The following is a 16,076-nucleotide window of genomic DNA, read 5'->3' as shown; positions in this document are numbered from 1 at the left end:
CGCCGCCGACCCGCGCCTGCTGGCTTCGGCGCCTCTGCCGGGGACCGGCCCGCGGATGCGCACTACGCCGGCTCTCGGGAGCCAGGTAAGCGGCGGCTCCGGGGCTGGCGCTCGCGGGGCTCTGGTGGCGCGCACCTGGCTCGGTCCGGCCCGCGGCCCCGGGTTCCGGGCCCCGGGAAGTTGGCGGAGTGCGGACTTGGCCTGGGAGGTCGGGTTACCTGAGCCGTCTCGTTCGGCCGCGGGTAGAAGCCGCTGCCAGGTGCGCGGGTGGCGGCTCCTTCCCCAGCGCAGTTTCAGGAAGTGCTTCTGGTGGGCTGGGAAGAGAGCTTGTTTTCTGGGGCGCCTCCGTGGGAACCCGACCGCGCGCCCCACCTCGGCCCGCAGCGCGCCTGCCCTCCTGCCCTTGCGGGACCGGCGTGGTCCCCAGCGCCGTACCCTTGGCCGGGTCCCCGAGGGGGCTGAGCGCCGCGAAGTTTTTCTGTAGCTCTTGGCGGCTGCACACAGCCTGTTTCCTGGCTTCCCCGTCCCTCTCGGCGGGTGGAGTGGGGGAGTCCTCGGGGCCAGCCCAGGTCGTGGTGGGGGACAAGGCCTTGCCTCTCCCTAGCCGAGAAGCTGCCGTGGCGGGAGGTGTGTTGTGGCCCTTGAGGCGGCCGGTCTGCCCCGGGTGGTGGGAGCTGTTGGCACAGCCGCTTTTCTGTGCCGGCGACAAGTGTCTCCGAGGTCCTGGCGGCGCAGTCTCTGGAGAGCGTGTCTGTGCTGTGGGGAACCAGGTTCCGACACAGCCCCGGACCCCACTCCTCGCCCGTGCTAACTCCAGTGCCTCCTCTTTCCCTTTCCCCTCACCCTGCTCTCCCACGGAGGACTGGAAGTGACACCTCACTCCCCCGAGGGCCATGCCAGTTTTCCTTGACTGACTGATTTATACCTTCCTTCTCAAAGCAATGTGAGAGGTCTGGGTCCTGTCTCTGCACTTAGCCTCCATCAAGTCTTGAAGTGGCAGCACGCTGGGCTGGTTCCTGGTGATCCACCAAACCTCTGTCCTGCCCTCCCAGAGCAGGCGGCAGGTGGCAGTGGCTTGGGCTCCTGGGACGCTGAAAAGCAATGGGGCAGGCACATTCCTTGGAACATCCCCAGGTCCTGCCCCAGCTGAAAGGTTGTTACAGTGGTTGCTGAGATGGGAAAAAGGAGACCAAAGGGGTCGGAGGCAGTACTAATTGTGTGCCAGTAGACCTCTGCAATAGGAGCTCTCACACTCCCCCTCCCATATCCTCCTCCCACCAACTAGCCTGCCTTGGTGGGGTGCCTGAGTCGCGCTGCCTTTGATTGGGGTCTCCCCCAGGTGCTGGCACCCTAGCACTGGCCCAAACCTTACCCTGCTTTCTGGCTTTCGGGGACTGTTGATTATGTGCCCAGGGAACATTACATGCGAGACATTTCCCTGCCCTCAAGGTGTTTGCAAGCTCAGGGAGTCTGAATACTGGGTCTGCTCTGGGCCAGCCCCGCTCTTCTAAGTTGATTGCAAATTGCCTGCAGTTGTCTTTGAGGTCCCTGTGACTTCACAGGGGAGAGTGTGGCCTGCCGGGGCGGGGGAAGCCGCTTGGGTTTTTCACTGTAGGAGGCAGCACCGCTTGGGCAAATGGGTAGTGAACAGCTTCGGAATTTGAGGGGGGGCCTGGACTTAGGTGAAGGGGGTGGAGTAAATGACTAAGGCCAGTAGAAGAGATAAGACTGGGCCCGAGGCGAGGGACAGAACTAGCCAGGCCAGGTAAGCCTGCTGGAAGGCATGACCTTTGCCCTAAGGGAGGTCTGTAGGAGAGACTGCCTGGAGCCTGCCCTTGGGAGGGACTTTTAGCCAAGTGAGGGAGGAAAAGCAGAAGAAATTAGAGGGCCCGTTGGGTTCCAAGCCACCTCCTTTGGGGTTCCAGGGGCAGTTTGCACTCGGAAGACTGCAGGCTGCCGCTTGAGACAGTCCACTGGCCCCCACTCTCCCTCCCCACCATCTGTGCCCCTCCTAAAGCATGCTGGAGCCTTCCCTCCCCACTTCCTCTCCTGGTAGGCAGGCTGCTTCAGACCCAAGGTTTTCTCTTTGGCGGTTCACCTGGGGCCCTCATAACTTCCTCTTTCATCCGCACCCTCAGGTGTCTGGCAGTCCCCGCTCTGGGCAGCCTGTTATGCTGAGATTTTCCACAACTGATTCTGTTCTGAGGGGCCTTCGCAATTTCACTTTATATGTTTTAGGTATGGGTAAGGAGGGGGTGAAGGGGGCAGGAGAGGCTCCCAATGAAATAGCGGGTGAGCAGTTCCCAGAAGGCAGGTGTATCTGAATGGGAAAGGGCATGCTGTCTCCTGGCACAGGGCTCACTGTGTTTGAAAAGGAAGCTTTTTTTTTTCTTTTAAATTGAGACAGGGTCTTGCTTTACGGCCCAGGCTGGAGTGAAGTGGTGTGATCAGGGCTCACTGCAGCCTCCCACCCTCCCAGGTACAAGCGATCTTCTCACCTCAGTCTCAGCTGGAACTACAGATGTGTGCCACCCTGCATCTGGCTAATTTTTGTTTTTGCAGAGATGGGATTTTGCCATGTTGTCCAGCCTGGTCTTAAACTCCTGGGCTCAAGGGATATGCCTGCCTCAGCCTCCCAAAGTGCTGGGACTACAGGCATGAGCCACCACGCCCAGCCAAAGCATCTTTATCTGCCTGGTGTTAGCAGTGGGACACAGTGCCCTGGCCTTGCCAGGCATACAGAACCCCTGGGGCTGGACTCTGTTTTCCTCTGGGTCAGCTCTGCTGGCTCTTGACTCAGGAACTGGGCACTTATGGCATCAAACACTGGCCTCGAAAATCAATGCCCAGTTACTTTGCCTTAGGTCTCATGGCTGGATTATTGGGTGGTCCCGTCTATACCAGTTAGGCACCAGAAAACAGGCATGCTGATTTGGCAGGCCCACCTGGTGCCTTACTGGACGTTGTATGATCTTTGCCCCTGAATGGTACCACAGTCTCCCTCATGAGGAGGCGTTTCAGGACCTGGAGGCTTCCCCATCTCTGTTTGCTCAGCCCCTAGCATGTTGCCCAGTACATGGCAAGTGGTACTGAATTCATTCACCAGATACTTGGTTGTCTACAGATTCTGTGCTGGGCACTGGAGATACAGCAGTGAACAAAACAGATGAGAACCCCTGCCTTCAAGGAACTCGCAGGATGGTAGTGAGGCAGGCAGACGAGTAAAACACGGAGCATGGGAGTTGGCAGGAGGGAGAGCAGGGAAGGGGAGGGAGTGCTGGGTTGCAGAGTCAGATGGGGAGGTTCTCACTGAGAAGGTGACATCCCGACAAAAGAGGTACAGGCAGAGAAAAGAGGAACTGCAAGGGCCCTGAGGTGGGACCGTGGCTGGCATGCTGTGTCCACAGAACTACAACACGGGATGTGATTGGAGAGCAAGCCAGGGCTGGGGGGACAGGGGACAAGCTCAGAGAGATGGGGGACCACCCAATGCTGTGACAACCCAGAATCCCAGGAGGAGGAGAAGAGGGGACTGACAGTACAAGTGAGACTAGAAATCCACAGGCACGAGCTGCCTTCCATTGCTCTGCCCTCCTCAGAACCTCCGCGTCAAGGGGATTTGGGCCTTGAGGCATTTCTGGAGGACAGGCGTCTGTGGCCACTGCTGCCACGGACTCCCCTGCCTCAGCTTGAGTCGGGTCAGATGAGCCTGTCCATTGAGCTTGGAAACACTTCCTGCCAGACTATGCTGTTGCCACCACATGAATCAAACCAGCAAAGGGCACACTGGCGATGTGCATACAGCCATGTCTCCGACAGCTGCCTGCGCTTGCCTGCTGTTCCCACGGGTCAGCTCCTATCGGGTAGGGACAGGTCCTCCTCTCAAGGCCCATAAAGCAGCCAGCAGCCTGCCCGTGTTTTCCACACTCTGGCCCGTGCCACCCAGGCTGTCTCCTCATCTCTTTTCTGATCCTCAAGAGCTCCCTGGCCTCCGTCTTCACTCCTTCTGCCTGTGGGCAGGCAGCAGCACGGTTCTGTGAGGTCCTAAGGACCCCAGGGAGTCACTCCCACCTTTGAGCAGCAACTTTGGGTTTAATCTGTCCAGTTTAGGGTCCCAGATCATATATGCGTGTGTGCACACACGTGTGTGTTTGCATGTCACGTAGCATTCACATGGGGCATCCTGTTCACCCCCCTGCTATGGAGTGGCTGAGGGTTGGGGTACCCTCTGAGTTTTTGGTGGGTGGGGCTTCAGCAGGGTGTCTTGGCTACCTCTCCTGGCTAGCACATGTTCTCCTGGGAGGATTTGCAGCTTTGGGCCTGACCATGGTTCCAAGCAGCATGGTCTGGAGCCCACACTGGGTGGCAGGCTGCAGAGAAGGTGCCCCCAAAAGCCTGGACAGCACCCTTATCTGGTTTCATTTGGAGCGATTTTCTCATTTTCTCATGCCGAGTGTCTGACTACACATGGCAGTCCTTCCCCAAGTGTTTGCGGCCTCATCATAATACTGGTAAGTGAATGGAATTTGTCATTGGCCAGTTTCTGTGGACCCCATTCAAGGCTGAGTGGATGCTGGGGACGCCCAGCTGGCCTTGCTCAGAGGGGTCCCGAGTGTCTTGGTGCTTCAGAAGCTGAGCCCCCCTCAAGAGCATTGATGACCAAGAGCTGAGATTCTCAGAACCCTCTTGAGCACCCAGACAGCCTGGGTGGTTGCTTCTTCACTTTTTCCCGTGACCTGGAAAGGAGATGAGACGGGGAGGAGGACACAGGCAACCAGAAAGACGTGCAGCCTACAAAGGTTGTATGAAAGTCAGAGGGGTGGCTGTTGTGGCCCAGAGCTGTGGGGTCTGGGTGACCTCCAGCCCAGATCCGCCTGGCAGGCCGTTGCTAGTCATGCCAGCATTTCCAAACCCACTTCTTGACTTCCCTTAAGAAACGGGAAGTTTTCCAACTGTTGGTCACATTTTTAATTGATTTAACCTGCTTCATCTTCCCAGACAAGTGGGTTCTTTCCCAACAATGTAAACATTAATTCAGATGAAAACAAAGCTCTGTAGAAGTTATTAATATCCGTGGCTCTGCTCATGGGAGCCTTTCTCTTTTGAGGGACCAGAAAGAGGAAGGTCTAAACAGAACTGGAGTGTGGGAGAGTGGGCGGGCTCTCTCTCTTTAGTCATCCGCGGTCACCCCCACCTTCCTCTGTGCTCTGTAAGCCTGATACCATGAAAAGGGAACCCACATTTCAAATAGCCGCTGCTGCTCTAGTGAACTTGGGGTAAGGGAGCTGAGGGGTGTCTGCCCTCTGCACCAGACTCAAGTCTCTCTCCTAGAATAGGAGCGAGAATAGTAGCAAGTCCTTGCCCCCTGCTCCCAGGTTTTCCTGGAAGAAATGCCTACCTAAGACACAGGCACCTTCATCCCACGCTCTGTCACCCAATACCTGTTTCCTTAAGGTGAAAAAATGGGTGCCAGAAAACTTCTGGGTCTAGATTCTGGCTCTGTTGCTCGCTAGTTGTGGAACTTCGGACAAGCGACCTCACCCTTCTGGTTTCACTTTCCCTGGCCTCCCTCTTCACTCCCTCTGCCTGTGGGCAGGCAGCAGCATGGTTCTTTGGGGTCCTAAGAACCCCAGGGAGTCACTCCCACATTTGGGCAACAGCTTTGGGTTTAGTCTGTCCAGTTTAGGGCCCCAGATCATATATGCGTGTGTGCACACACGTGCGTGTTTGCGTGTCAGGCAGCATTCAGATGGGGCATCCTGTTCATCCACCCCCCCGCTATGGGGTGGCTGAGGGTTGGGGTGCCCAAGCTGTAGAACGGGGTTGATAATAGCACCTGCCTCGCAGGGTGGTGGTGAAAATAAAATGAGCCATGGTGATTTAAAATGCCCAGTCTAGGTTTTGGCCCTTACTTAGTTGGCACTCATGGACGGTTAGATGGTTAGAGAGGCAGACCAGTTTGGTACCAAAATGCCTTCAGAGTCAGGCTGTCTCTGGGTTCAAATCCTGGCTCTGCCCCTTGCTATTTGTGGAATCGTCTATTAGACAAGTTATTTAACTTCTCTGTGCCTCAGCTTCCCCACCTGTAAAATGAGGATGAGGGTGGTACCACCCTCACAGGGTTCGTGGTAAGGCTCAAATATGTAAATGTATGAAAAGCACTTAAAACTGTGCTTTGGGGGGAGCTGTTATTCTTAGTTCCTGCAGGCTGCAGCTGGTTTGATTGTTGTGACTGATAACCTTCACATCTAACAGAATGTCTTGCCGGGGAGCGTCATGGCCCAAACAGGAAGGTGGCAGGGGAAAAACTCCATTACTCAAGAGCCTTTGCAAGAGAAGCAAAACTCGACTTCCTCAGCTTCTGTGGGTTTTTAAATCTTTTTTTTTCCATTTTAATTTTAATTTTTTTAAAAAAAAAGTAGAAATGCGGTGTTACTATGTTACCTAGGCTGATCTCGAATTCCTACCCTCAGGTAATCCTCCCACCTTGGCTCCCCAAAGTGCTGGGATTACAGGCATGAGCCACTGTACCCAGCCAGCTTCTGTGTTTTTAACAAACCTGCTTGGGCTCTGCAGATGCAGATTCTGGGTCTGGGGTGAAGCGACTAGTATCTGCGTGGCAATCTGTGAATGAGATGCCAAGCAGCTTCCGAGGTGACAGCCTTCTTCCCAGGTTCAGTGAGGGAGGCTGTACCTCACCTGTCCTTCCAGAAGCTGCTCAGGCTGCCAGGCTGTGGCTGGCCTGCCAGGGGGAGAATGGCCATCCATACCTCGGCCCACCTACCCTTCGCCTCCAGCCAGGGCCTGCCTGTCCATCCACCTGTGCCTAGCTGGGAAAGCTGGCTTGGAGCAGTGCTGCCTGTCTGCCATTGCCAGCCTGCAGCATCTGCCTTATTAAAATGCTGAGGCCCTGGCTGGCCACACGCCCCAGGAGATTTGGAGAAAGATCAGACAAAAAGGTGCAGGCTGTGCCACCGCCCGGCCACACTGGGTGACTGCCCTTAGTAGTTAACCAAGGAGCAAACCTGCCTGCTCATCCAGCTTGGCTGCCCAGAGGTCTGTAGCTCCACTCAGGCGAAGTTGGCTGGCCTGGCCTAGCCTGGCTGATTGGGTGGGCAGGACAGCCTCCGCCTGACTGATTTTTTTTTTTTTTTTTTTTTTTTTGAGACAGTTTCGCATTTCTGCCCACCTTGAGTGCAGTGGTACAATCTTGGCTCACTGTAGCCTCAACCTCCTGGGCTCAAGTGATCCTCCCACCTCAGCTGCCTGAGTAGCTGGGTTCATCACCACTCCTTGCTATTTATTTATTCATTTGGTGGAGATGAGGTCTCACTATGTTGCCCACGCTGGTCTCGAACTTCTAGGTGCAAGCAATCCATGTTGGCGAGGATGCTCTCGATCTCCTGACCTCGTGATCCGCCCGCCTTGGCCTCCCAAAGTGCTGGAATTACAGGCGTGAGCCACCGTGCCTGACCCGTCTGACTAATGTTAGGCAACCTTGAATTGATGGCCTCCTGGTGAAATGAGAGTTCTTGTTGACAAGGCAGGTCTGGCCAACACATTTTTGTATGATTATCTGCACGATTTCATCAGTTGTTAGCAAAGAAGGGTTTTACAGCAGCAGGTGTGTGCTCATGTGCTTGTGTGGAGTTGTTGACTGCCCTTCACTGCACACACAGTCTGCAGAACTGTGACTGAATCCCTGTTCCCCACTCACACTCCCATGGTATTTTCTGGGATTCTAAGGCACATTCTTTTTTTCCTTTCCTTTTTTTTCCATTTAACATCTTAAATTGGAATGTGTCGCACATTCGCGGATTATTATAATTTGACAGCGCCTTTTTCTCGGCATAGTTGAAATAACGGTGCATTGTAAATTCAGAGGTGTCTCAGATTTAATGAAACAAACTAGGTAACCTCTGGGGAACTTACATAATTTGTCCAGTTCCTTCAGGGAAGCAGATGGCACCTTGTAGTGGTGACCTTGAGGGGACGCTGATGCGATTCAAGGGGACAAGCTTGGATTGGGCTTAGATTCCAGCTTTATGGCTCGCCAGCTGTGTGGCCTTGGCAAAGTAGAGCGACCTCTCTGAGCCTCACCACATATGAATCATGGCTCCACAGTTGTCATGGTTGTGTGCAAGGCAACTTTCCCTGTTTCTCTTAATGGGCATCATCTAAGGTCTGCCCCATTCCATCTGGGTTCAGAGGGAAAATGAGGGCAGGGAGTGGGTCACTGGCCTTCCCAAGGGAGCAGAGGGAAACTGGTGTTCTTGACTCAGTTTATAGTCCTTGGACATCACTCTTTCTTCTTCCCTCGTCCTTCTCCCACTTTGCCTGAGTTTTCATTTTCACATGTGTTTCCTTTTAGCAATTTTCTTTCAAATCTCTCCTCTCCCTTTCTGTAAAGTCTTCCCACATGTAGCCTCTTTGAAGGTGCCTGTGGTGGGAAAGGGGAGGAGGGCTCTGCCCGATGGCCTGGATGGCACAGACCTCAGAAACCCAGTGTGCCGTGGTCCCTGCAAGCTTCAGCTCAAGTCCAAGTTCTGGTACCATCAGCGTTGCTAACTGCTGTTCCCATGGCCGCAGGGTCAGCCTGAGTCCACTCCAGTGCACGGCGTTGTCCATGGGGTGCTGGATGTCGCATCACTGAGAGCATTTGGTATTCTCTGTACCCTCCTTGCTGCGTTAAAATCAGACCTGGTTCAAATCACAGCCCTGCGACCTTTCACGCATTGCTTAACCTCCTTGAACCTGTGTATTCTCATCTAAACAGTGGCTGATGCACAGAAATACCTGGCACATGATAGGTGCTTCGCAGAGGCATGCTTTCCTTGTTCGCAAATGTTTAAGACCCCTTTTTGGCCAGGCACCATGGTTCATGCCTGTAATCCTGGCACTTTGGAAGGCCAACGCGGGCAGATCACCTGAGGTCAAGAGTTCGAGACCAGCCTGACCAACATGGTGAAACCCCATCTCTACGGAAAATACAAAAATCAGCCCTGCGTGGTGGCAGATGCCTGTAATCCCAGCTGCCTGGGAGGCTGAGGCAGGAGAATCGCTGGAACCCGGAAGGCGGAGGCTGCAGTGAACCAAGATCGTGTCACTGCGCTCCAGCCTGGGTGACAGAGCAATACTCCGTCTCAAAAAAAAAAAAAGAGAAAACTATTTTGTGCTTCTTTAGGTCTTAAGGATCTCGGGGAGTGCCAGCCAATGGCACTGCTCCTGAGACAGACGGAGGCGTTCTGGGCAGGGGGCAGTGGCAAAGGCACAGGGGCCTGTGTGAGCAGGATGTGTCAGGGCCCCCATCCTTCAGGATGGCTGGGCCGCAGTGAGGTGGGGCAGGATGGAGAGAGAGGAGGAAGAGTGGTGGGGTGGGCACCCAGTTCGCACCTGCAGGGGTGCAGGTGACAAGGCTGCACAGGGTCTGACTGGAGCAGTGCAGAGGGTTAGGTGTGGGCTACTCATGGAAGTCGGGGCTGAGTTGGGGAGGCACTGGGAGATAGCCACATGGGGATGTCTAGGTGACAGTGGCCCCCAAGCAGGGGCCGAGCATGAACTGCTGGCTGGAGGGAGGCTTTAAGAGCAGGTGATGGTTTTAAACCTTGTTTTCCTCAGAGATCTTCTCTGCCCCTCTCCCTCTTGAGATTCCAATGAAAGCCAGTAGCCCGACCTCAATTTTGCATGCAGTGTCAGAGATTCGAAGCACCACCTCTTTGATGAGGTGGTGCTTATGCCCCACGTGCATAAAAAGCAGCATGTGCTGAGGCATGGAGGTGGGTAAAGGTGCCCAGAAGCCTGGGGTACTAGGGAAGGGGAGAGACAGAGCATGTCCTGAGGCTGAGACCTGCTGGAAGGGGCTTTGCGAGCTGCTCTCAGGAGCTGGGCCTGGTTCTGTGGGCAATGGGGAGCCCATAAGCTCTTAGAGGGGGTTCCCTGTGGACTCCCTGGGTGGGAGGGTCTCTACCCCGTGAGCCCCAGACCTAATGCCCTCTCACCTGTCCCCACTGCAGGAAAGCCTGCCCTGGCCAGAAGCCCTAAGCTGAGCTCTGGCCAGCTATGCTTGAGTGACACACCCCAATCCCCCATGCAAGACAGCAGCTTCTGGAACACAAAACTTGGGTAGCTGGGTCTAGCAAAGGCCACAGGACAAAGAGGGACACCTGAACTGAGCTTTCTGGGAAGACCATGGGGACTCTGTGCTGATGGGAGGTACCAGAAGATGGGGCAGGGAGGAGGAGAGGGTTTATAAAACCCAAGGGATCTGGCAGGAGGCCCTGCAGGGTTGGGAGGAGGAGAGTCACCCTGCTGACCCTGACCTGCCCACTCCAGAAGGGCGGGTCACATGGAGCCTTGGCCATTAGCTGTGGGTAAACATCAGCACCCTGCTGGCTGTCCAAGGCCTGAGGGTTCTGTGGCAGAGGAGGAGTTGGGTGGGAACCCACCCTGACTTTGGACCGTGAATCGGCTCCATCCAGGTGTACTCTCCTTGAGTTGGATAGTGACCTCTCTCTAGAAAGTTCCATGTCGCCTCTTCGGAGGGCACTCCCCTGAAAATGGAGCCTGACCTACCTAGTGGACTCTATGAGGGGAAAGAGCTGGCCTGAGCCACTCCTTTCCCTCCCAAACCTTCACTTTGAGTGAAGTGTTTTTTATCATCACTCCTCTTATCATAATGGTCAAGTATGGAGCCCCCAAAACAAGCCCCACAGATTCTTGGCTGTGTGAGTAATTAAGCCCTCTCTTCAAACAGCCACATCTTGAAAAACTGTAATTTGTAGCAAAACATAACTGCCCATTCCAAGAACCAGGAGAGCCCTTTACTTCGCTTTGACACTTGCGTTGCTGGGACCTCTGGTCCATGCTTTCCTCAGAGGAACCAGAGGCGCAGTGGCTGCATGGGAACTGGAGCTTCCAGAAGGCATTTGGAAAATCTTTTCTGAGAATTTAGATGGGACGACTGAAATTAGGGAACTCCTGATTTGGGTTTGCAAGGCCCCAACTTTTTGTGTGACTCCAAAGGGGAATAAAGAGAAAAACTGCAGGGTACTTCAGGGGAGAGTGGATGAGACTCTCTGGACACCATTTCCCCACCTTTCTTTTCTTTTCTTTTCTTTTTTTTTAGATGGAGTCTCTTTTAGATGGAGTCACCAGGCTGGAGTACAGTGGCACAATCTCAGCTCACTGCAACCTCCTACTCCCTGATTCAAGCGATTCCCCTGCCTCAGGCTCCCGAGTAGCTGGGATTACAGGCACATGCCACCGTGTCCAGCTAATTTTTGTATTTTTTAGTAGAGATGGGGTTTCACCATGTTGGCCGGGATGGTCTCGATCTCCTGACTGCGTGATCCGCCCGCCTCGGCTTCCCAAAGTGATGGGATTACAGGCGTGAGCCACCGTGCCCGGCCATGTTTCCCCATCTATAAGGAGGAAAATGATAATTACTTGCAAGGAGTTTACTGTCTCTGTAAAGCACAGAGCAGACTGGCCACGTGGTAGACGCCCTAGTATATCACCTTTGTTCTCTTTCTCTGAGCTGTGACTTTACCAGCTGTTTATAGACAGGAGATCTTTGTGGCTTCAGGTAGGTAATGGGAGACTGAAAGCTAACAGGAAATACCTCCCCTGACCTACAGCTTCTCTTTGAGCTGGCACGCCTGGAATTCTTGGGGCTGGCTGCTGGGTTTGTTTTCCAGATGTGGAAGCAATTTAAGTTCTGTTTTCATAATACCCAACAGTTTGCCTCTGAAGTCCACATTCTCATTTGAAAATCAAGGCTGTTGGCTCTGTTTGCAGGGCAGAGGGTAGGCTAGATAGCCTCTTCAGACATCTTTTGTTTAGGAAATGGACTTACCGGGCACTCAGATCTGGGACCCAGGGCTTTGTTGGGACAATCATACCCCATCAAGGACTTGGTTAAAAGGTGAGTTCACTTTCTCTGTGGGTTTTCCTTGGAGATGATTCACTGAGCTAAATTCAGCTGCACCTTGGTTACAAACCAGCTCTAGACTGCTGTGGAGTGGTGGGGGTGGGGCCCAGGTTTGGGCCATGTCACAGGCCAGCTGGCATCCCTCTGAGCAGGGTGCCCACGTGTCCCGGGGGCAGTAGCAGTCCTCCTTCCCACACTGACCACAACAGAGAGAGGAAAATGCTCCAGATGTCAAGTAGCCAGAAATACTATCTGGCACGGAGAAACTGGTAATATCGTGTTCAGTTACTGAGCACTGCAGGTCACAGAGGCAGCCTGACCCAGGGTAAAAGGCTCCTTGTGCGAGGGCCTGTGACTCCAGGGCTAACTGCTGATTTCTTCTCTTGTAAACCAGTTGCTGTGTAGGTAAAACACCTTTTACATTTGTCTTATAACTATACTAAATACAGTTTTGGGCAAACAGAAATTGCCTTTGCAATTCTAACGTCTCTGAACTGTGCATATGCTTCTCTAAAATTAAAATACAATACTTATACTACTGAGAGAACACACAAGAAAATGGACCTGGCCAGGCACGGTGGCTCATGCCTGTAATCCCAGCACTTTGGGAGGCCGAGGCAGGAGGATCACAAGGTCAGGAGATCGAGACCATCCTGGCTAACATGGTGAAACCGCATCTCTACTAAAAATACAAAAATTAGCTGGATGTGATGGTGTGCACCTGTAGTCCCAGCTACTCAGGAGGCTGAGGCAGGAGAATCACTTGAACCCAGGAGGCGGAGGTTGCAGTTAGCTGAGATCGTGCCATTGCACTCCAGCCTGGCGACAGAGTGAGACTCCATCTCAAAAAAAAAAAAAGAAAAGAAAAGAAAAAGAAAATGGAAATAACTTACTTAGATTGGCATATAAATAGTGTTTATAGAATGCCATCCTGATAATCATAGATTCACCAAGCTTTGGTTTCAACAAAATATCATCTCTTAAGAAGCAGCTGTATTTCAAACTAATCATGAAAGAGAATAAGAGAATACAACCCCCCCCCTTTTTTTTAGGACAGACCAAAAATAAATCCCTGAGTCTCTTGAGTAGGTTCTAGAAATCCAGTTACAGATGCTTCTTGATGGGGTTACGTCACGATAAACCCATCGTATATTGGAAGTGTCATAAGTTTAAAAAAGTGCATTTAATACATCTCACCTACCAAAAACCATAACTTAGCCTAGGCTACCTTAAATGTGCCCAGAACACTTACTTTAGCCTACAGTTGGGCAAAATCATCTAACACAGAGCCTGTTTTACAATAAAGTGTTTTATGTCCCATGTAATTTATTAAGTACTATGCTGAAAGTGAAAAACAATGCTCTTATGGGTACTTAAAGTATGACTTCTGCTGACTGTGGATCACTTTGCACCATCATACAGTTGAAAAATCAAAGTCAGCCCTGGCACAGTGGCTCATGGTGGCCTGTGATCCCAGCACATTGGGAGGCCAAGGTGGATGGATCACTTGAGGCCAAGAGTTTGAGACTAGCCTGGACAACGTGGCGAAACCCCATCTGTACTGAAAATACAAAAATTAGCCAGGTGTGGTGGTGGGCACCTGTAATCCCAGCTATTTGGGAGGCTGAGGCAGGAGAATCACTTGAACCCAGGAAGGGGGCATTGCATTCCGGCCTGGTTGACAGAGTGAGACCTTGTCTCCAAAAAAAAAAAAAAAAAAATTGTAAGTCAAACCATTGTAAGTTGAGGACCATCTGTAGTTCTCTTTAAAGGTTGAATTGGCTGGGCACAGTGGCTCACACCTGTAATCCCAGCACTTTAGGAGGCTGAGGCAGGTGGATCACTTGAGGTCAGGAGTTCAAGACCAACCTGGCCAATATGGTGAAACCCCATCTCTACTAAAAATACAAAAATTAGCCGGGCATGGTGGCGGGCGCCTATAATCCCAGCTACTCGGGAGGCTGAGGCAGGAGAATTGCTTGAACCCAGGAGACGGAGGTTGCAGTGAGCTGAGATTGTGCCACTGCACTCCAGCCTGGGTGACAGAGCAAGACTCTATCTCAAAAAATTAAAAAATGAAGGTTTAATTGAATTAACCTTGAAAAAATTTGTTTTTGTCATCAGGGTGACAAGGTAGGCAAAAAATCCAGACTGAGCTTGAGTAGGGGTTTCCACATAGGCTTCCTAGGGGCAGAGAAGGGATATTGGTATATTGGTGTGTTGGTCTGCTACGGCTGTCATAGCGAAGGACCACAGACTGCGCAGCTTAAACAACCAAAGTATGTTTTATCACAATTCTAGAGGCTGAAGTCTAACATCAGGGTGCCAGCAGGGTTGGTTTCTTCTGAGGCCTCTCTCCTTGGCTTGCAGACAGCCATCTTCTCCCTGTGTCTTCACGTGGTCTTTCCTTTGTGTGTGTCCTAATCTCCTCTTGTAAGGACACCAGTCACGTTGCGTTAGGGTCAACCCATTAGGACCAACCCATTAGGACTTCATTTTAACTGAATTACCTCTTTATTATTATTATTATTATTATTATTATTATTATTATTTTCTGGTTGTTTGTTTTGAGACAGAGTCTTGCTCTGTTGCCCAGGCTGGAGTGCAGTGGCACTATCTTGGCTCACTGCAACCTCTACCTCCCAGGTTCAAGTGATTCTCCTGCCTCAGCTTCCCGAGTAGCTGGGACTATAGGCATGTGCCACCATGCCTGGCTAATTTTTGTCTTTTTAGTAGAGACAGGATTTCAACATGTTGGCCAGGCTACTCTCGAACTCCTGACCTCAAGTGATCCACCCACCTCAACCTCCCAAAGTGCTGGGATTATAGGTGTGAGCCACCACACCTGGCCTGAATTACCTCTATAAAGACTCTATCTACAGATACAGTCACATTCTGAAGTACTAGGGATTAGGACTTCAATATATGAATTTTAGAGGGAAGAGGATTCAGCCCATAACAGAAAAGGGTCTTGGGAACTTCCTTCAAGGGAAGGGGGAAGAGGAAGAGGAGGGTAGGCAAAGCCTGGCAGAGTAGAGGGGAGGCAGTTCTGCTTTCAGGCAAAGGCCCGTGGGTGAGGGACCCCCTGGGGATGGCTCTTGACCACCTGCTCTATTTGGAAACGTTTCTAGGACTGTTATGACTGTGAATGGTCGTTTAGAGGCCGGACCATTCTTATGACCTCAGCCATCCATTGCCTCTTGATCTGATCATTCGAAACCAAGACTGCTCATCATTCTGTTCTCATTTCATCCTCGAAGCTCATGTTGGTCCATCGGGCTCCAGTTTCTGTGGACTGTACCCTCTAGGATAGTCTTGTTTCAGGATGACTTCACTTCTTCATATCCTTTTAAGTAGAGCCGCACCTGTCAGGAAAAAGCGAATAAACCGATCAAAAAATCGGCAAAAGATCTGAATAGACATTTCTATTATATGTAATTTATATAAATGGCAAACAGGCATATGAAAGGTGCTCAACATCATTGATCATCACAGAAATGCAAATAAAAACTATAATGAGGTATCATCCCATCCTAGTTAAAATAACTTTTATCCAAAAGACAGGCAGTAACACTTTCCTTAACTAGTTCAGCAGCAACTTTTGGGCAGGCTATTTTTTCATGTTTCCATACAATGTTTACTTCTTTTTTTTTGAGACGTTTTCTCTCTCTGTCACCCAGGCTGGAGTGCAGTGATGCGACCCCAGCTCACTGCAAGCTCCACCTCATTGGTTCACACCATTCCCCTGCCTCAGCCTCCCAAGTAACTGGGACTACAGGAGCCCGCCACCACGACCGGCTAATTTTTTTGTGTTTTTAATAGAGATGGGGTTTCACTGTGTTAGCCAGGATGATCTCAAACTCCTAACCTCATGATCCGCCCGCCTCGGCCTCCCAAAGTGCTGGGATTACAGGCGTCTGCCACCACGCCCGGCTAATTTTTTTGTATTTTTAGTAGAGACAGGGTTTCACCATATTGGCCAGGATGGTCTTGAACTCCTGACCTCATGATCCGCTCGCCTTGGCCTCCCAAAGTGCTGGGATTACAGGCGTGAGCCACTGCGCCTGGCCTGTAATTTTGAAATGAACCAAGTTTCTTTTCTTTTCTTTTCTTTTTTTTTTTTTTTTTTTTTTTTTTTTTTTTTTTT

General features: G+C 51.8%; 1 protein-coding gene across 2 annotated transcripts in view; it reads left to right on the top strand.

Annotated features, from left to right (window-relative positions):
- Window positions 1–16,076, top strand: part of RAB11FIP4 (RAB11 family interacting protein 4) — a 149,895-nt gene that overhangs the window by 99,818 nt on the left and 34,001 nt on the right. The window contains exon 2 of one of the 2 annotated variants that reach the window (XM_017890942.1): window positions 1–85. The exons of the other annotated variant lie outside the window; for it this stretch is intronic. Within the exon in view, the coding sequence (XP_017746431.1) occupies window positions 56–85 (30 nt within the window). The 5' untranslated portion in view covers window positions 1–55. The remainder of the gene's footprint in view (window positions 86–16,076) is intronic. 2 annotated transcript variants of the gene reach the window in all.

Source organism: Rhinopithecus bieti, unplaced genomic scaffold, assembly GCF_001698545.2.
Source record: "Rhinopithecus bieti isolate Rb0 unplaced genomic scaffold, ASM169854v2 scaffold_19652, whole genome shotgun sequence".
In the NCBI taxonomy this organism is placed as follows: Eukaryota; Metazoa; Chordata; class Mammalia; order Primates; family Cercopithecidae; genus Rhinopithecus; species Rhinopithecus bieti.
The sequence above is the reverse complement of the archived record's forward strand: the minus strand, read 5'-3'. Positions and strand labels throughout refer to the sequence as shown.